This window comes from Bombyx mori, chromosome 5, assembly GCF_030269925.1.
Source record: "Bombyx mori chromosome 5, ASM3026992v2".
Lineage (NCBI taxonomy): Eukaryota > Metazoa > Arthropoda > Insecta > Lepidoptera > Bombycidae > Bombyx > Bombyx mori.
In genome coordinates this window covers 8,585,122-8,607,680 of record NC_085111.1, presented here as the reverse complement: position 1 = coordinate 8,607,680, position 22,559 = coordinate 8,585,122, and the positions used below count along the sequence as shown (strand labels likewise).

Below are 22,559 nucleotides of genomic sequence, written 5' to 3'. Positions count from 1 at the left end.
ATTGCGTTGCGTTATATTCATGATCGCATCATTATATAAATGTAAACAAGTAATCTACGCTGAAACTTAAAAAAAAAAATGTTATTATTATTGCCCATTAGATTATCTATAATTATATTAATACGTGAAACAAAAACTTTGTACCCCTTTTTACCAAAATTACGCAGACGGAGGAGTATGAAATTTCCCACATTCATAGAGAATATAGAGGAGTGCAGAAAGATAATAGTTTTTTAAATTATGCATAAAAAATACATTAAATCAATAAAAAGAACATTACACACACTACCTACATGTATTTGACACACACACACACACGCATGCACACTATTTGTTTAATGTCAAACTTTTCTTATTGCTTCAAGTCTGTAGTCAAATTGAGAATAGGTTGAATATTGTTTCTTTATTAATATTTGTCTAAAGTGTATTTTTGGCGAAGTTAATGATTATAGAAGTATAATAGTCTTTGAAAATAGAATCATAATAGTGTACAAAGTTATAATTTCAATTAATTATACTCGAATTTTGACTACCGGGGGACTACTAGTTTCTCATAAACATCTCTAATTTTAAACGAAACAACTACTTAAAAAGACTGCCGCAAACACAACACTAAATGGATTTTAAGGGCATGTTTTTCTCAGTTGAAAAATTGTAGTCGTGTTTCAACTGGCCCCTCCCGTGCTCCTCTGCAGCTCCTCGGCCTGTCAGCTCTCGGCACGACCTCGCTGTCGAGGGCGTGGTATCAGACGCCTGAAGAATTTGCATTTTTAGCGAAAGTACGCAGACGCACGTCCCAAACAGACGGATTGCGCGGGAAGACGAATGATCCAGCTACGTAGATCGACATCGCTCTCATGTTTTGCAGATTTATTATAATAAATTCGAATACTGTTTTGAGGAAGAAATCACAGGCCATAAAATGTTCACTTTAAGCGTTGGCACATTTAACGATCCTCTTCAGAGCAAAAGCAGCCCCTGAAAAAAATACTTACTAGCCACTTATAATTATATAGTCGCTTGTTCTTTAAATGTAGAAAAGTTTGAAACTGCTGTTATTAATAAACTTATAGAGAGAGTAAACAGCTTTTGCAGCGCTGGAATTTTAATATTATTCCTCACGTTGTTTAAAAGCAATAAAAATCGAGAAACTTAGTTTTGCCTGAAAACTTTCGCTTTGCTTTCAGCTTAAGCGAGTTGAGCTGAGTGGAACGCACCCGGGCCCTACAAGGAATGGGCGTGTGCGGAATGCATAATAAAGCAGAAGATTAAAAACTACACAACCTTGTCAATAGCGAATCTGCGTTTGATGCGTTATCGTTATTGAAAAATGTGCTTGCTGAGCGAAATTCCACAAGGGGATAAACATTTGCGACTCGGAACAGTAACAAAAAATAATGAATACATTAGTTGGGTAAATGATACAAAAATTGCATCAATATTTATTATTTAAATATGCGATTTACAATAGTATTCCATTATTAAATATTTAATTTAAACCTCTTCGAAATTCAGCCATGAATCTTAAAGTTTTGACGGGGAAATCTGTTTCTTGTTTTTCGGTCAATTCGAACAAGAAGTGCTCACTCACAATACGATGTTCTTAATCTTGTTTGAGCTCGGTCACTATGCAAAACTCGGGTCGGACACACGGTGTTATGAATTTTTTATACTCTGCCCGTCAAAAATGACTACAAGAATAGTTGTTTCAGTTTGAAATCTATTACATAAAGTGCTAGTTTCAGATATCGATTTGGAGGTCTGTATGTTGATTTTAGAAGGCACAAAAATGATTCTTTTCTCTCACTGTAATGACCTATTTATGTAGATTCTATGTAATATTAAGTCTGATGAATATGTATTTTTTGTTCACCGTAATTTAATTTGCAACGATAGTTTCTACGTTGTGTTAATAAACATGAAGAAAAACCATTTTTATTTAACATCTAATAAAAAATTTTGATCGACTATTTTTTTATTTCTTAGATGGGTGGACGAGCTCACAGCCCACCTGGTGTTGGTTACTGGAGCCCGTAGACATCTACAACGTGAATACCGCCACCCATCTTGAGTTATAGGTTCTAAGGTCTCAGTATAGTAACGACGGCTACCCCACCCTTCATACCGAAAAGCATTACTGCTTCACGGCAGAAAGAGGCATGGTGGTGGTATCAACCCGTGCGGACACAGGTCTGAAGTCTAATAGGTCAAGGAATAAAGTGTAAAAATATCTGGATTTTTGTCTATAATATATAACATTTTGAATTCGTTTCTACAATATCTGAATCATTTCGAATTTGACGATTGAATGTAATTTAATGATACCAGTTTTCGATATGTTTGACAGTTCTATTATTTGAACGTGTGGTGTTCTAGAATATGAAACTAGAAGCAATAAGTATATTTATTACACAATGAAAGAGACCCAGCAATTACAGTACAAATTATTTTCACGAAAAAATTGTGTTTCCACCGAGAAAATTTCTGATAAATTACCAACACGTTATACGCGCACGTTTATTTACTTGAGAGCAATATAATAAGTGTTTTCAGAGGAAAAATGTCTCAGGTGCGGTCCACATCTGAATATTGAAACGAGTGTGATCAGAATCGAGTTGCATTTTTATTGTCACTTCGAACGAGTGGAGCTATGAAATTTTATTATTTTCTTTAAATTTGAACAGAGCGTACCTACTGCGATAGGTATTTGTAATGGTTTTTTTTTTGTAATCAATTTCATTTCTTCTCGAAAACATTGTGTGTGATATGAATGATTATGATGATTTCAATATGAATGATTGAATTTTGAAGCATATTTTCTTTGTTTAGTTCAACAGGAATATACGAAATGGAAAAAGCAATTGCAATATTTTAGTTGGGCGAACTTTTGTAAGTAAAGGAAACTGACGTAAACACTTTTAACCATTTCGGGGATTTGTAGATTTCTCGGTGTACTTTACAAAATTTGCAAACATGTTTCATTGGAATATACTTACTTAGTCTGGCCATAAATACTGTTACAATTAAAAATAAACAAAATATTACATTTGAATTTGGAATCTGTCATTTTTATATGATTGCTCATTGATTGAGTTTTCTCATTTTGGCGCCAATACATTGTACAATATTTTGCGATATTAAAATGCGGTGGGGTGATAAAGAGAACCGAACCGCTGTGATTGCATTACACAAAGTAGGTATGAAGCCAAATGCAATCTTTAAAACTCTCCATACGCTTGGTATTAGTTAAAGGTTTGTGTACCGGGCTATTAATAGGTGCAATGAGACCTCCTCTGTTTGTGACAGAAAAAGATCTGGCCGTCCACGTAGTGTTCGTACGAAAAAGGTGGTCAAAGCAGTAAGGGCAAGGATTTGAAGAAATCCTGCCCGAAAGCAAAATATTTTATCTCGGGAGATGAAGATAGCACCTAGAACCATGTCACGTATTTTAAAAGATGACTTAGGACTTGCAGCCTATAAGAGACGTACTGGTCATTTCTTAACTGATAATTTAAAAGAGAATAGGGTGGTAAAATGGAAACAACTACTGAAGCGGTACGCAAAAGGAGGTCATAGAAAATTTTTGTTTACGGATGAGAATTTTTTTACAATTGAGCAACATTTTAACAAACAAAATGACCGTATATATGCTCAAAGCTCTAAGGAAGTTTCCCAATTAGTCGACAGAGTGCAACGTGGGCACTATCCGACTTCAGTGATGGTTTGGTGGGGTATTAGCTATGAAGGAGTGACTGGGCCATACTTTTGTGAAAAAGGTATCAAAACATCGGCACAAGTGTATCAAGATACCATTCTTGAGAAGATAGTGAAGCCCCTTAACAACACCATGTTCAATAATTAAGAATGGTCCTTCCAGCAAGACTCGGCGCCAGGTCATAAAGCTCGGTCTCCGCAGTCTTGGTTGGAACGAACGTTTCGGATTTCATCAGAGCTGAAGACTGGCCGTCGTCTAGTCCAGATTTTAATCCGCTGGATTATGATTTATGGTCAGTTTTAGAGAGTACGGCTTGCTCTAAACGCCATGATAATTTGGAGTCTCTAAAACAATCCGTACGATTGGCAGTGAAATTTTTTCCTACGAAGTGACCGATCGTAAGCGTTCCTTGTTTGTGTCTTAGCACTACAAGATCTACCCTCTAATTAACATTGGGCAACATCAAGACATTTATTAATACGATAACAATAACTCGACGTGGTATGGACATGTGATGCGTAGAGAGAAGATGCATGTGACTAGGAGATGTATGGAAATGGTAGTGTAAGGTAGAGGGGGAAGAGGTCGACCGAAGAAGACGTGGATGGAGTGTGTGAATGACGATATGAGAGAGAGAGAGAGGAGTGAGTGTTGAGATGACGGCTGACAGAAGACAATGGAAGAGAAAAATTAGCTGTGCCGACCCCATCTAGTGGGGTAAGGTGGAGAAAAAAAGCAATAACTTACGTAATAACTTTTTTCTTTTGATAAATGTTTGTCAAAGAAAAGTTTAGACTGTTAGCTTAGAATATCTCCATCACATTTCTCCAGGTTGGTATCGTGAGAGGCTGAGCGTACTACGATCACCTGTTTGGTTGTAGAGAGTATTGTAAGCGCGCGCGGGTAGATATAAAAATTCCGGTTCGAGGGGTGGGATAGTCGTAAAAATACAATTTATTACACAAAACTTGGTTAAACTTGGTTCTCATGTCTCAAGGTGGGCAGCAGTATTGATGTTGCGATGCTTCTGGTCTCCGATGACCATTTCCACCAGTTAAGAGGTGAGCTTGTTCACCAATTATAGCAATTAAAAAAAAAAAATGTTTTTATCGTATAATATTTCTTCCTACCGTCATAAATACACTTGAAATTTATAACAACAACAAACCGAAATATCAATTAAAAGCCACACTAATTAAAATTTAGTAAATAAACTTTCGTCGACTGAGCGTCTGTTAATTAAATGATGTTATTAATTCATGTGCATGCATGTAAGACGTGGATGTGAGAGGGAAATAAGCGACTGTATCTAAGGATTCACACGCGAATGAGCTACGGTGCAGATTGTTACGAAATGTGCCGGCACTAATGTACCTAATGTTGTATGAAAGGGGCGCTATTGCTTTATCTAAGTCGTGTCGGGAGCGCGGGCCTTGTTACACGATTAGCCGTATTTATACGTAATTCCAGAATGCTTACTTACTGACGTTTTGATTCGAAAATACACTGGATTCTTTAGATATGAAACATTTATTGAGGCGCCTTGGCAGTAAAAACAAACCGTATGTCGTGCCGGCAAATGGAGGGATGCTCTCTCGTGACGTCCTGTCTTCTCTACGCCACTGCTCTCGACATTCGTACTTGTGTGCATGCGCATACAAGACACTTCGTGGTTTCTCTGTGTGAGTTGTGTACTGCGTATATATTTTTGTCAGTTTACTTAGCGCGTCAGCCGCTTGTTTATGTCCCATCGTTTTTCTTTTTAATATCATTTTCTATTTTTTACAGCACATTTGATTAATGCTTTTCATGAATTATAAAATCTTCCGTCAAATCTGATGCTTGATATCGGGCAGGTAACCCGTGACAGTCAATTGTTTTTTTTTTTTGAAAATACATTCGTAGTAAGTGTAGCACGACATATATTTTTTAAATACATTCAGAGTATGTAAGTGTAGCACGACACTATTAAGTAACTAGATTGGTTATTTTTGTAAAGCCTAACACGAATTGAGTAAGATTTCAAGACGCCGCGTTCTTGAAAAAAAAAGGTCTTTGTGTTGATGCAACGCGATTTAAAATTGTAGGCCAAGAAATGATATACAGGATATTATTACTCCCTTTTGCGAAGCGGGAGAAGAATTGCGATCATTTCACTTTAAAATTAGAGTAATCAGTATTTATCTTTAAATTACATATCGATTTTAATGGTTAGAAAGATAGACGAGCATACGATCTGTCTCATGATCCGTGGTCACCGTGGCACATACATACATATATACCTGTATGTAGGTATGTTAGTCAATACCCGGAACACAACAACGGGGCTACCTATCTCCGAATATGGCAAAGTGGCGATCATTGAAAACGAGCCGTTTTTTCATAAAATATATTGTTACGCGCTGGGGTTCGGGATAAATAAATGTTCCACCAACACTTTAAAATTCTCAATTCGCTTATTCCGCTTCGCTTCAGGTGATCCGTGCGCTGTTTCGCTTCGAGTAGTTCTGATTACTAATTAACTGCGTGCCCTCTCTGCCACGCTTTTATAGTCGAGACAAAATCCCTAGAATCCTCGAGAATATTCCACAAAAACCAAGTACTGTGTTTCCGCTATCTGACAATAGATAGCATTGTACTTCTCGAGCGTTCTAGATGCTACTAGATCCTTCGATATTCCTTCGACTATTCGGCGATAGATGGCGTTACTCTTACCGATGTAACAATATGTAGAAATGAGCAGTTTGTGAGTGTCATCGTTGAAACTGGCCGCTACGGCTACGATCGCTAGCGGGCATTCGCTTGGTAGAAAATAACTGTTAGTGGTAATTTGCATTTCACAAACCTACATATATCTGAATTAGTCTAATAATTTGAATATGTGTATCACATCAATTACGTAGGTACTCTTTGACCGTCGAGCGGGTGGCGGTGATACATCAATCACCCCGTTGTCGGCGTGACGCGAGCCTCGCAATCAAATAAAATTTAACTCAAAAGCCTACGTTAAGCCGTCACGTATAACGTATCATTGTTTTCTTTTTTAACATCCAAAGTTTAATCATCTAATGTGAGTGGTTTGTTTCGTGATTGATTTCGTGTTTGTTCCAAATTGTAATATGTAAAATGTTTTCGTAATAATATTAATTTTTTTCTTCTTGACTACTTATGAGACGTCATCGACGATCGTCAGACGATCAGGTGAAAGAATCGCGAAATTTGCAGTTGACTGACGCGACTAGGAAAACTGAAACATGTTCCAAACGTGGAAAGAATTCGATAAAGGGCTTGAGTTTAAACTGTAAATCTTTCTTTAAATCACTATTCGATGCTCTTTCTCGGTGTTTCGTAACTTTGCGAAATAAATCATTCTTATTTAATTTTTTATTTATTTTTGAATATATTCTCCATCCAGATCACTATTCTTCTTTCGGCACAGCTTATCCGCTGTATGTTACAAAGGGCGCCCTTCATACCTTGTTTGAAGACGAACATGCCAGAGTGTTCGGGGAACACCTGATTACTGAGGATGGGAAATTCAGAATAGGCTATTACATATATAGTTTCATGAGGACCGTGTTTCAGTAAAGCACATACATGGTTTGGGGAGTTAATTTACTTATCTGATAAACTGTTATGCTGGTGGTAGGGCATGTTGATGAACAAATAGGTAATGCGTTTCGGTTTGGAGAGTTGGACAGCCGTTGTACTTTAAAACTGTGACTTAGAACTCATAACTCAAGGTCCATTCATTCGTCCTCTCGTCTAAGATATAAAAAACATCATTGATTCATATTAAATTTGTTTTTATTTATTTTTTGTATTCTATGTGAAATGTTATTGTTAATTGATATAATATGGATGCAAAATCTGAATTAAAAGAAATAATTTTTTTTAATAAATTAATTAAATATTCAAATACTCTAGAGTTATAATACACATATATGTTTTATTTACCGCAAATAGTAATAGCGGACGTGCTGCGTGTTTTCACCTTATTAAACTTGTAATTCAGAAATAGTTTAAAAACGTTGCATTTTAACGAGATACAGACAAAGTTGCTTGTGTCTCTTCGTGGTATATAAACTACTAGCTGTACCCAGTGTACTTCGCTGGGCATTTAAAATTAATATTATTTCTCACCCCCACAAAGGTTCTCATCATTAATGCCCCCGCAACTGGTGTAGGCAGTCCAACACTCATATAAATATTAGCCTATCCATTAAGTGCATGTATTTTCTACATGGATACCAAGTTTCAAGTCGATCGGATGCATGGTTCAGTAGTTATAACGGAACATCCGTAAAAATCACTGTAGATTAATATATTAGTATAGATAGATCATAAATCTAAATCATAAATCTAAACTATAGATCTATATAAACTATAGTCAATCAAATTATATACTTAATTAGTGGTTTTGCAGATCCGTTAGTACATTAAATAACGAACGCACGGTCATATTTACTATAGTAGAATAGCAGTAGCATAGTCTTACATACCCGGCGTTATCCCGGTCACGTCATTTAACATTATATCAAGTATCTCATGTTTTATTCCAGTTTATGAACTATCTTAGCACAAAATTTCATTCAGTAGCAAACATCTAGATGTACAATAGATTATGCAACTTTAAAGTTTGTTTTCAGTTTAGTTATTTAAAGGTCAGATTGTGAGCGGGTAAGTTTGTCTGCTCAATTACTATCGTAAAATAATAAATCAAGACAAATAAAAAAGTTTTAATAACGCGAATTATGCTTTGTTTTGTGATTCTAAGGTAATCATTTTATTTTGAATAGGATGCACCAGGTGCTTCTACAAGAAAATATTATCTAATAAAAACTGGTTTAAGAAAATATTAGAGCGGTAAACCGAATGGTTTGCTCCGTATTACTATTTATTGCGTATTAGTAAGCACCACCCTTCATAACTGGGCCGAGGGCTTAATACCTAAATATGCATATGTTCAAACATATATAACTATTAAGCATAAATGAGGGCCAAAATAATAAAGCCTCTAATACGATTCCATTCACCCTCTAAAGTAAGTTCTCTATTTTAGGATTTCCGGTAATATTAGTTTTTAGCCGCGAGCGAGGACCGACGGACATAGATCTAATGATCAGCCACCTTGTATCCAACTACGTCGATTTCTTTGAATTCGACAAACTTTCATATTTCAATATTCAATCATCAATCATATTTAATCATAATTCAATGAAAATTCAAATAATAAAAGAGATATTATTGTGTTGTGTGTATTTGACATTGTTCTCTCATTTTGTTCATTAAACATGCTGTAGTAGGATAAACTTTCGTTTGTTTGTGCTATTGTATTATTATTATTATTTTCAACAAGACAGACATTAAATGATTCTCAATTTTACTCAACCACAAAAATTATCTTAAAACATTTTTTTTATTTTGTTACAATTACTTACAATGAATAGAAGTCATATGTGAATCCAGCCAGCACGAGCCATTAGGTCAAATTTAAATTGTGTTATCGTAAGCACTGTGCTATCTAAGTAAAGTTGTTCAAACTAATTAATCGATAAGAGGAAGGTACTTATATAACTGTAGCTTTTAGCTGGAGCACCTAAAAAGTTACTTGTAGATACAACTTTATAGGCAGCCGCTTGGATGTACCACTATTTGCTGTCAATGAGTGAGTCAGAATCAGACTTACACTAATACTTGGAAGACAACAGAAACATTTTATGACTAGATAATTTTTCAAAAAAGAAATTGCAGTTCAGCATCTCAAATATTGTGCAAGAATATCACAACAATAACATAACGAATAACAGTAGGATTTAAAATTACTTCTGTAAAAATAAATGTTATTTAAAATGATCGTTTTCCGTTCGCCTATCGAAATCAAAACAATGTATACATGCATTTCACGGCTATTACACTCATTCAATTGGCGTCTGTAATCGACAAAGTAGCGATACACTGTTCTGCGCGCACCACTGCTTTTAAATGTATTGCTTGTTGTATTATCGGGATGTCAAAATCGACGTAAAATATGGTACGGAATGAAGTTCAAAGCTTTGAAATGAGAATCTCGAAAATTTTCCCGTTTCTCTTTATGTATACGACTACTTTGAGTTGATTAAATTAGAATTGAAATATCGAACGAAGCTTGGATGTATTGTACTGTCTGATATTTTGTTTCTACGAGGATTCGTTGAGGTTTTGGTCGATAGCGCTGTAATAATAATTGGAAAGTAAAAATAAAAAATAAAGACTATCTAAGGCGTATTGTAATCTCACCTGTATTTGTCGTGAAGCATACATTAAGTTGGTTTGATGCCGATACAAGCGTCTTTCTATACGATTCCACAGGGCTTACGCTATGCTGTCTACGTGGTTCGGTAACCACATAACAATAGATGGGTCCGCAGCTTGTCTCCTCATTCAGAGGCACTACCTAAAAAAACAGCTCAAAATTGAAGTCGCAAACTCATTCATACACACCTTTTGAAAAAAAGAACTAATAACTGGCCATTAGATTTTTTAGCAATCCAATGAATTGATTCATTCATTCCGAGTAATGTTTTTTACGTCAATGGATGTCACATAGCTGTCCAAGCCAGAGTTTGGTATCCATGAGAGGTTATTGATTGACATCAACCTATGTAAGTACACACTTTGATGACCTTTGAAATTTGATGGTTTAATTAATATGATATCTGTATTCATATCATACAAATTAAAATACGAATATACAATATTAAAGTACTGCATTGGGAACGCGCTAGTGATTTAGTTGTTTTTAATAACGAAATAATATCGATAATTTAGGTATCTTAATTAATTCGATAATTTGTACCATTTTATTGCAATTTATGTTTCGATTCAATGTCAAGAACCCACAACCAGTGGGTTAGATTGATCGTTTATTGAATGAGCTATCAATTACTCGAACAATAAAGCCTAAAAAATATACGAATTTATTCAGCTGTGTTATTTATTATTTTTTCGCAAAGAAACATCGCCGGTCTGTTGCACCGGGTGATTTGTAAGAAACCTTCACTAGTTATGGCTCCACAATGATTTGAGTCTAACTTTGATGTCTGTTCCTCAATATGACCCCAAGTGGAATAGCCTGCATCTTCGAGTGATTGACCTGAAAAATTGTCTTGGACTTCAGAAAATTATTTAATTACCTACTATAAGTGTGGGAAATTTCATACTCCTCCATCTACGCAATTTTCGTAAAAAGGGATACAAAGCTTCACACGTGTTAAATAGGTCACCGTGAGGATGTATTCACACATCTAATGACATATGAATACAAATTATCTATTTTATTATATTGTAAAGTGGCAATGTTACCCTTCAAATCTATGTGGGCATTTAATTCGTCCTACCAATAATATTTAGGCAAATTTGTAAATTTTGATTTGATTTTGATTTTTTAAGATAAATTTTATTGATTCGTCGTTGTAATTTGAAGTCCTAAAGGATAAGATACCCGGTGCGTTAATATTGAGCGATGCGTCATTGCCAATGTTTCAATTTCGCAGGCAGGTACACTTTTTTCTAATGAGATAAGTACTTGAGAAGTGTACACGAATGACTTCCACGATCAAGGATTAACATCGTGTAATTCAGACAAAATCCGCAAAAAATAGAATTTGTGTAACTATTGATGGTAGGGCGTCTTGTGAGCCCACACGGGTATGTACTACCACCCTGCCTATTTCTGCCGCGAAGCAGTTATATGTTCCGATTTAAAGGGTAGAGTAGCTCTTGTACTATAGAACTAGGACTTAGAAGGCATGTCTCAAGGTGGCGGCATTTACGTTGTTGATGTCTTTGGGCTTCAATAACCATTGCGGTACCAGATGGGTTATAAGTTCGCTAACCCGTATATGCAATAAAAAAAGTTGAACACTTGCGAAGTACGTATTTCGTTAGAAAACTTAGTAATTGTCTTCGAGGTTATGGATATAGAGAAAGTCGTATAGGTTGGTACTAATACACGAGCATCTTTACTTTAAACCTTTCATATTTTACATCGGCACATTATATTTTAGCCTTTTCACTTTATTTTCTTAACTATTATAATTTACCTAATATCGTTCGGTACTGGAAAGGAAACATCAGGTCGCTAAATCCAATAAATAGGATATTGGGGTCTGGTACTTTTCTATGAAGGTTTTCACTTAGCATTTCAGTTATGAATACGGCTTCGTCTGCCGAATTCACGATTGCCAAGTTTCCTTCTTCGGACTTGCAGATTAAGTATGCGTCATACCAAGATAGGGGCTCTGCGTGAAACTTGTAGCATTTTCCGTTGTTTCTAGGTGTATATGCTGAAAAATGTTGTAAGCTATTGTAGCACAGAGATGGTATAAAGTATCTATTAGTATTTTATTGTCTAGAGTTTATCATTTCAGTTCTGCTTCTTGTATAGTTAATTTCCAAAATTACATCAGGATTGATAATAGAATTAGCGACGTCATATTGAGTTATAGAATTTCGTATTGGAAAAGGTATTTTTTTTAAAGTGCTGTAAAGCCACGGATGAGTTAATGGAGTCGCCTTTAGATATTTATTTTTAATTATATTCATGGATAAACGCGCTCATGGTCCATCTGATGTTACGTGGATACCCGAGGCCGTAGATGTCTCTTTTTGGGTGCCGTCACTATCCTTGATTGTCACATTTGGTCGAAGTCTGAATTGTTTTATACAACAGCTGTCTAACAATTCAAACTGACACGCATAACAGCTTTGTAGCCGAAATAGGGAAGACGGTGGTACAAGATCACAATATCTAAGCCTCAACTATAAAGTTGCATTTAAACTATGCAACTTTTCAGAATTGCTTGAGCTATTTGAGGTTGTTCAGCTTTGAAACAAACTAACTAAATTTCATCAAGGCTACGATTACCACTGCAGCTTGGAAATGTTTTGAATATGTTTCAAAGCATACCCAAATCGAAGTTATTGCACTTTTCGTTAAATTCAATTTCACTTCCAAGTATTTTGCAAACGAACGGGTATATGTCATCGCAGGGCCGATCATCCAGCAATCCTTCTCTGGTCATCACAACACAGTGTTCAGTGCCATTAACATTGTCAGGAGAACCCTGTGCCCACAAAAGCTCTATGGTTGTGCCAGCTATTGATTCTCCTGGAATGAAGTTAAATTGGATTGATATATAATGTGATTTTTAGTCGTCGTGGCCTAAAGGATAAGACGCCTGGTGCATTCGTATCAAGTGATATGACTCCTTGCCTATCTCTGTCATGAAGCAGTAATTTGTTTCGGTTTGAAGGACAGCCGTAGTAAAACTGAAATTTGAACTCATGTCTCATGTCATGGGCGTTGAGATTTTCCATCCGCCTAAACATTAAAAAATGATTTTGTAGTATTTAAATTGAAATTCGATGGTTTATATTTTAAACAGATATAAACCATTGACATGATCGCTAATGCATATTTTTCCATATAAATTTCAGCTAAATAAATAATTGAGTCGCATGCATCCGTATCTGTTTTAGATGATAATGATAAAATATGCTAAACATACCTTTTAATGTGACAAAGTTTCCGTCTGAGAACTTATCGTGTAATCCCATAAATATCCCAGTATACTGGGCTTTCATGTTGCTCATCAGCAATTTAAAACTTTCCATTTCATCTAATGAGTCCGGTATGAACAAATATGTCCCTTCGGCCTCGCATATTTGTCTGGCTTGATCCCAGTTGGTAGCTAGATCGTTCAAGCGGTAGTACGTCTTGAACATCTGGGCCCACATGTAATCCATGCGGAATTTCTGGGCTGATAACATTTTAGGATTTACTCGATCAGCACTGGCTTATCTAGGTTGATTTTTAATTGTAAGTAATAATTTTTAATTCTAAGGTAGTTTCAAATATACCTCAATTAAATTTTTGGGACAGCCTCGTAACGGATGCATTTGAGTAATAAGTGGGGATGGAGGATCTTTGTAAGCAGATTGTTCAGCGGTAGGCAACAGTTTGGTTATGTAACCAGCAATGCTGAAGCTCATGAGCGAATGTGATCACTCACCATCAAGTGGGATGTATACTGGTCTGCGAAAGTAAGAGAAGGAAATGCGCCAGAGCATGTTAATACACTTGCGTATTTCACACTGGAAGCGTACATCCTGGTACATTTTCCGTGTTCTTTGCCAATGATCTGGAGACTCGCTGAAGCTTCTTGTTGTTGTAGTGGCTTTTAGCTTTGCCCAGAGAGTCATATAATTATTTTTATTAGTCTCTTCACAATGACAATACAGACCGACACGAAAGCACTCCATGACACCAAAAAGTATTTATATATTATATATAGAAGTTAATTATTTTCATCGTTATTCCTCTCACCATTTGCACAATAAAATAATATTAATATATTCGACATTAAAAGATCTTTCATCTTCTTGTTCAGAATTAGTACGTGAATGTAATAATATTTTTGCTAGTTATTTTTGAACTTGCATGTATTTGATGGCTTTAGTGAGAGTGCAACTACAAAATAATACCATTCCATTCGTTACGAGTTTTGAATCGATTAATTAAAATTCGAATAGGTTTTTTTTTTCAATTTAGAATCTTGCATATTCTTTTTTTTTTTGTAAAAAACGGAACAAAATTGGCCGTAACTCAGAGACGCATTCAAGTGACGTTCGGTTTCAATTGGCCGCTATCGGTTTCACTCGATCGAATTTAAGATTTCTCTGTATCAGCCGCCGTGATCGCAGTACGGCGCAGACCACCCGCCTCGGTCCTTCTTGCACGCTTATTTGAATCCCCGTTCTGAGCGGCTTCCTCTTCTGTGAGTGTCAGGTAATTATCTGTGTGGCATTCCAATTTTACGATCGAACGGTTAATTCAGTTTAAATCTCTTCGTGTAATACGTAGGCAGTGCCTAATCCTAGTCCCTCGGAGTCGGTTCTCAAGTCCGGAGCAAGTTCGTTAATGTGGAGTACGTCTTTTTGTTTAAATAACGTCGTATTTTATTGGAGCTAATTAAAATAAATAACATTTACAATGCTAGTTTAAAGAAATAAATTTACATTATTGTTTTCAAAGTCTTCTGACATTGATAACTGACGTATAGTTGTTTGTTTTCATTCTCTATTAAAGCATTCTTCAACATATTCAGGAAGAAACTAGCAAAAAAGTAGTTGACAAACACATTCCGTGTCAATTTGATATTGTTAAAGCCGTTTTTTACTGGTGGTAGGACCCCTTCTGAGTCCGCGCGGGTGGGTACAACCACTCTGCCTATTTCTGCCGTGAAGCAGTAATGCGTTTCGGCTTGAAGGGTGGGGCAGCCGTTGTAACTATACTTAAGACTTTAGAACTTATATCTCAAGGTGGATGGCGCATTTACGTTGTAGATGTCTATGGGCTCCAGTAACCATTTAACACCAGGTGGGTTGTGAGCTTGTCCACCCACCTAAGTAATAAAAAAAAGCCGTAAAATCATACAAATGCCTCTGATTAATATGAACAAGATATTTTGCCTTAAATATCAATAAATATTAAATCCTTAATCCAAAATGAATCATTTTACTATTGAAAGTTGCTAAAATGTAATTAGAAAACGTATCACCCAAATAAATTCCATATTGACTTTTTTCGTATTAAAGTGAAATTAAATTAATTTTCAATGAAATCCGTTTCCATATTAGTGTACCGTAGTATCACTGAACAAGTTCGGTGCCAACTCATCAGGCGCACTGGGTTGGGATCTGATAAAAGTTGTCGGAAACTTTCTTTTGCGATATCGCCACCTTCGTCATGTAAATTGGACAACTTGCGGTAAAGATGATGGCTAACCATTAGCAAAATATATGAATTAGTTCTACTTACATGAGATAAAATTTTGTTATTATAGAAGGCTTCATGGGTGTTTTTCTAAATCTATTTTTGAACAAGAAATAAAGAATATTTTTTTATTTTCTTTGTTAGAATTTGTTAGTCATTTCTAATACACTATTATCTATAGTTATATTCAATTAAATATTGTTTTTTTTTCTCCAAAATTAGTTTTTTGTGATGCTTATTTATTGTTTTTGCCTTACAGAAATGATTCCAATCCAACCATTTATCCAATCAATCCGATCATTGTACTAATGCCATCGATATTTCAAAACAATTCACGCTAGGCGGCATATACTGCAGGGAGAGGAATAAGTGAACTGGACGGTGCTATATCTTAATAAACTTACATAAAAATATATACACATGTGAAAAATAAATACCACATAAGATAAACTTACATACGATTAAATACAAATAAATACTAAAAATATACAAGATAAAATGCAAAAGAAGTACATAAGTATTAACAGAAGAACATTAGTATTAACATAAGTATTAACAAGAAATAAAAAAGTATTAACTTCATTATACAATTTTACATTGTTGGGGTTTTCGCATTAAACGAAACCAAACATGTTTTTTTTTCACGGTTCATTTACCAGCTAGAAACCAGATGAAAAACAAAGGCACTTTTCAAATTAATGAAAATGTTAATTCTATAATTTTGGAAACGATACATTTGTAATCGTAATAAATTATTCTTCCAAAAGTTCCATCCCTGAACTTAATTTTCTGAAATATAGAGCGTGAATAATCGAAAAACAAACCAACAACCTGAAACTATTTTGTAAATTCGTTTTGTAAAGTCTCCGAAAAGATTTCACATCAAAGGTTCAAAACTTTTATTTATTCAAAGGGTTCACTGGAAAGTATTGCTTACTTCAATATAATGAAGCGCGTATCCAAACTCCGCCTTTAACAGATAAAAGTTTTATTGAATCGAAGCAGATCTAAAAAGTAAGCAGCCGTCGATACTTTTATCCTTTTCAACCCGGTTAACCCGTAAACCATCTCAGTTTAAGGAGGCATTAAATCGCAACTCAAACAAGAACCGTTACACTGAAGTTAACTCACATATTGCTTTGTGTCACGAACGTTAAAGCGAACCGAGTATAGTTGAAGAGATGCTAAGTCTGAGTGAGATGGGGCATGCTGTATGGGAGAATGGGTGTGGAGGGCGTAAAAGGAGAAAAACTACATCGCTAAAAGTGAATGCGGTCGAAAGCCGCGCTTATTTTCTGCGCTAAGTGCATGGATTTTTATATGAAGCAGCCAGCTCATTTCTGTTTATAAATGCTCGGATGTAAAATATTTCGTCTGAGCTGATTTTTTTATTCAATACACCTAATAATAAGTATGATATTTTAAATTATAAATTTCGTGAATCACATTCATTGAATTACGATTTAACAAAATCAGCTAAAACTTAGACCTCTAGGAGTTTTAGGATTGTCTCGTTTAACTTATTTCGGCAGAGAAAAAAAAGAGATAATTTATCTACAATTTACCTGTACCTAAGTTGATAAGTAATGTATTTCAAAGTGTTGAATACACTATTTAAAATTCTTGTAGATTAATAATATGTTAAAACCGAAAAATTAATTAATATTGTTGATTTTACACAATGTCCAGTTAATTACGCAAATGCACGATGCGGTTCGCAGCCCGTGACGACAGATAATTAGGCTTTTAAACTTGGACCCGGCAAATTGATCAGCCATTAAAAGCGGGCTTTTGTCTGATAGATTATCGGAATAACGCGAAATCAATCTGCTCTATAATCATATTGTTCCTAAGTGCTGACACTAAATAGACGGCCAAAGTATTTTTAAAAGAAATTCATTTATTGAAATTATTGAGAAGGATTTAAAACGTCGGAAGGAAATCTACAAGCAAGTGATCCGTGCAGAAATATAAATATGGTCAATTGATAATTATATTATGACTAGCTGGCCTGGCAGACTTCGTAGTATCTGAGTCGATAAATAAAAGACCTAAACTTTTGAATAAAATAAACTTAAAACAAACAAAAAGAATTCGTCCGACGGGGGACACATCAAAGGGAAAAGAAAATTGTTATTTTTATTTAATTCTGAGCATTTACATATTTATCTACCTTTTCAACCTTCTCTGGACATCCACAAATAATTCAAGATCAAAATTAGGCACATCGGTCCAACCGTTCTCGGGTTTTAGCAATTCATTTTTATATATTTAGATTGCAAAAACGCAATTTCTTCGCAACAATGTTTTTGCCGCCGTTGTAATAATGTGTTTGTAGCCTAAGAGCCCCTCATAGATATTGACAGTCGCCAGACAATAGTCAAGGTCAAAATGAAGATGTCTTGGCGCTAAGCGAGTACCGTAAAACAGAGTACATTCCAAAGTCTAAATGTACATAATATGTAGCAGAAAAGATCAATAACAATACACTGTCCTTGAAATCAGTTATTTGAGTTAGAATGGGTCCACGCTACTTTTTTTTGTATTGCACTATTTGGGTAGACGATAGAAAAGAAACCTTGGGTTTATGGTGTCGGGAAGTTGTATGTATAGCCCCTAAAGGGTGTAGACAGGATGATAAGTGGTCGTCAGAACGCATAGATATTACAATGTGAAAGCCGCCATGAGGTCGAAGTCTCAATGTTGCCTCAATGGCTGTCCTAATCGAACCGAATAGATGATTGCTTCGTGGCAGAAACAGGTAGGATGGTGACAGCGTACAATATGAGCTCCTCGGAGTTCCTCCCGTGGAATAGACACGAGAAAATACACAAAGGTCGCTAGCATTCTTAGCATGTCGTTTTTATTTAAATAAATAAAAAGATCTATCTGATTTCTGGTACATACGAGCGATATTTATTCAATGGTTTCATACTGGTGGCAGGACCTCTTGTGAGTCCGCGCGGGTAGGTACCACCACCCTGCCTATTTCCGCCGTGAAGCAGTAATGCGTTTCGGTTTCAAGGGTGGGGCAGCCGTTATCACTATTCTTGAGACCTTAGAACTTATATCTCAAGGTGGGTGGCGCGTTTACGTCATAAATGTCTATGGGCTCCAATAACCACTTAACACCAGGTGGGCTGTGAGAACGTACACGCATCAAAGCAATAAAAAATTATTATTTTATTGATATTAGAAGTACTTTTTCTTTATGTAGCTATTTATAGCTTACCTATTATTTTTGACTAAACTGTTCAATTTATAGCCGAGTAAAAACCGCATTGTATATTTATAGTCTCAATTAAAAACGTAGCACAGACTGTATTGAGCCACTTTATCGGTCGTAACAGTACCGATTCATCGCTTAAGGAAATAAAAATAACGTGTTTTTGACATTCATAACGTTATTGTAGGGAACACAAGGGTGAGGCCGCACCTGAGGCCCGACGCACTCACAATAGGCCCGTACAATATGCCCGAGAAGTAAACTGAATAACTTTATTTAAGAACACAATAAACCACTTTTTAGTAGAAAAGATCTGAATTGTGTAACGCTGCCTCGACTCGGATAAAAGAAAAATAGCAGGATATATACATTTTTTTATCAGTTTTCTAGAGAAATAAAACTGAAATGTTAGTGGATGTTGTTAGTTTCACGTTTAAGAAGTGTTCTGTTTTTTTTTATCTTTGACTCTCTGTTAACTGTTCTGTTGGGGATAATAGGTTTATTATTTTGTCTTAGACTTAATAATTTTTTTTAAACATTTTTCTGAGTTACCTACTTGAAGGTGATATACGTATGTGTATATTATATATTAGAGGAAGAGGTAGACCTAAGAAATGGATGGATTGCGTGAAAGACGATATGTATAAGAGGGGAGTGAGCCAAGAAATGTTAGAGAGGTATAAATACAGAGGTATAATAATAGAGGAGTATGGAAGGAGAAAACATGTTGTGCTGATTCCAGGTGACTGGGAGAAGGGCAAGAGAATGATGATGATACGTATGTATATATAGTATTACTTGAATCTTTTTTGTTTTCCTACCTAAGTTGATGGTCTAGAGAGACCATATCAGCGTAACCTTAACTAGTAGGTGAGCTCACGGGGCTCAAACCTGACGATGTTGTTAACACGAACCCTAGCAAGAGCCGTGCTTCGCAGAATCTATCACCGGATCGGAAACGCGACCCACTGAGAAGATCCGGCGAGAAACTCAGTGAGCTGTATCTGTGGGTTAATTTACCCGCCGCGCCCTTCGTCGCAAGCGACGGGTTCGACGAGAACGATGACCGGTCACTCTGCCTATTTTTACTGTGGAGAAGTACAACGTTTCGGTTTGAAGGGTGAGGCAGCCGTTCTATAGAACTGAGACTTAGGAGTCATATCTCAAGGTGGGTGGCCGAATTTCGCTTGTTGATGTGTATGGGTTCCGTTAACCATTTAACTTACCATCGCACCGCCCGCCATCAGAGCAGATTTCATTCATACTACCTGGAGCTACTGCGTTCATCCACGGTGCGTTTCCAGAGATCTTTTTTGCCACGTACCATCCGGCTTTGGAATGAAACACCGTAGAGGGCCTCCACGGTGTTTCCCGAGCGCTATGGCATATCTTTCTTCAAACGAGACTTGTGGAGAGTACTTAAAGGTAGACAGCGGCTTGGCTCTGACCCCGGCACTGCTGAAGTCCATGGGCAATGGTAACCACTCACCAGAAGGGGCTGTGAGCTTGTCCACCAGTCTAAGCTACAGCTGAAAAAGGTTAGAAACTTACTTGCCTACATTTACCAAGTAGTTGGTTTTTGATTGAACTATAAGACAGGCGCGATTACACCCTGTATATAGCGCTATAATTGTTAGATTACTCTACGGACTAAAAAAAAAACTAAAACTTAAAAAAAAATCATTAATTTTGGAATTTCCAAAAATAAGGCACGTGAAATTTGTCGAGATTCGTTACGTTGTGTTTGCTAAGCGATCGACATACATAATTTATAATGAACCCTGACGGAGCACTGTTCTGGTTTTTGAATTGTGCGGTCGAGCCGTAAAACTTATAGTCGATCTCGTATTAAGTGGCCGCTGGAGCCTATGGACTAGAGACAACGAATAATTTCGTCCATCGATACTCGCAGCCGAAATCTTATTGCATTGTTTAACTGTCAAATAAAATCGGAAAGTATGACTTCTTCGCGAATTTAATGGGTTAAACGGCTTTATCCGCTGCCGGGCTCACAATACGCTCTACAACACAATTTCGGCTCTGTTATAATCTATACATATAAATAAAATTAAAGTGTCTGTTTGTAATATTGAAATAACCGCTTTTTACTACATGCATATGAATATGTATACGGTACATACACCAAAATATTTTTTTTTACAATTTTTGTCTGTCTGTCTGTTTGTTCCGGGTAATCTCTGGAACGGTTGGTACGATTTTGACGAGACTTTCACCGATAGGTAGCTAATGATATAAGGAGTAACTTAGACTACTTTTTTTAAACTAGCTTCGCCCTACGGCGTCACCCGCGGTGCGACAATAACCGCGGGTAACATCACGGGACTTAGCTATCAATAATAAAATTTAATGTTTCCGAAGCGAAGCGAGGGCGGGTCGCTTGTAATATATAGAATTACTCGTAGTACACTAGGTACCTTGTTCACTATGCGACGGCTCAAACACTATTAGCACCACCACATCCACAAGGTTAGCAACGTTTCTCATCTCCTAGTCCTCTCATAGTTTAGTATTGAAATGAATTTAGGTGGAATCGGATTATTGTATTGTTACTCGGCCGTCGCAGACAAAGGGTCGTGACATCTTATAGCCAAGGCTTGTTCGTCCACTTCATTTAGACATGAATTATGAATGGAGGAGGCATTAGCATCCGTCTGGAGCACGGAGAACGGCACCATTGTTATGCAGATTGTAACCGGATGTCCCCAGCGGCGAGTCTTTCGAGCAATCTGAGATGTTTGTAAACAAACATAATATGTATATCGGGTGGATTAGTTGACGCTCTCGATTTCAAGTAATCGACCAGTGTTACATATAAAATACAGTTGTCAGGCCCCTGCTAAAATTTGTGTAGTACTACTTATGTGTACAGATTCTTTGAATAATACCAACTGTTTGTACTATGCAGAAACATTTTAAATATAATAATATAAGCTTTTAGCTTTATTAAGCTTTTCTACATCCACGCTAATTTTCTGGTGTCCACTGACGAATTGACTCCGATTTGTTTCCGCCTTTACAGTTTCAGAAATATTTGAGCTTGTTATTAGTGTGGGCATTACAGGATAATAAGATGTTTTTTGCGTGTAGTCTGTTTTCAAAGTATATTTTTTAAAATGTGAATGAAAAATAAGATGAAAACAATTGTCATGACTGAATCAAGACGATCCCGAACGTATATCAGTGAGCACTTAAGATGCAAACAGAAACTCACGGACGGCAAACCACATGGGGATTCCCGAAATATACATACGCCTATATTGGGTTAGAGAGGCACTATTCCCAACAAAGATGGCCGCACGTACATTCATCTAGAATGTTTTACGAGTTCAATGCAGTTCATAAAGATTTTTGATTACAGTTTTGTGATTCCACTTAATATCGTTTTTGAGCTAATCCAAAGTAATGTAATACGATTCGTTAATATGAACCGATTCTACAATAAAAAAAAATACGGATGAAATTTTAATGCATTGTAATTGGACCCGGTCACCGTCCTCGTCGAACCCGTCGCTTGCGACGAAGGGCTCGACGAGCGAATCAACCCACAGGCACAGCCAACTGAGTTTCTCGCCGGATCTGCTCAGTGGGTCGCGTTTCCGATCCGGTGGTAGATTCTGCGAAGCACTGCTCTTGCTAGGGTCAGTGTTAGCAACTCTCCGGTTTGAGCCCCGTGAATTCACCTATAAACGTTAGGGCGAAGCTGAAATAGCCTCTCAAGGCTATCAGCATAGGTAGGGAAAAAAAAAGTAATTGGAAGTTTCCGTTGTATGTTTTTATGA

The 22,559-nt window shown here is 36.4% G+C and overlaps 1 protein-coding gene across 1 annotated transcript; it reads right to left on the bottom strand.

Annotated features, from left to right (window-relative positions):
- Nucleotides 1-10,493: 10,493 nt before the first annotated feature.
- LOC101741078 (C-type mannose receptor 2) lies at nucleotides 10,494-13,929 on the bottom strand. Its single transcript, NM_001130900.2, has 5 exons — nucleotides 13,837-13,929; nucleotides 13,267-13,518; nucleotides 12,666-12,866; nucleotides 11,800-12,042; nucleotides 10,494-10,850 (listed from the first exon to the last, which is right to left on the bottom strand). The coding sequence occupies exons 1-5, from the start codon at nucleotides 13,874-13,876 to the stop codon at nucleotides 10,675-10,677; spliced, it is 912 nt and encodes a 303-aa protein (NP_001124372.2). The 5' UTR covers nucleotides 13,877-13,929; the 3' UTR covers nucleotides 10,494-10,674.
- Nucleotides 13,930-22,559: the final 8,630 nt, after the last annotated feature.

Bases quoted from the DNA above. Each gene is read 5' to 3' on its own strand.
- LOC101741078 (NM_001130900.2), bottom strand. From the start codon at position 13,876: ATGTACCAGGATGTACGCTTCCAGTGTGAAATACGCAAGT. The intron at 12,867-13,266 runs GTATGTTTAGCA...ACTTCATTCCAG, and splicing joins AAACTTTGTCACATTAAAAG to GAGAATCAATAGCTGGCACA. The intron at 10,851-11,799 runs GTAAATTATAAT...ACAATTTTTCAG, and splicing joins CCAGTACCGAACGATATTAG to GTCAATCACTCGAAGATGCA.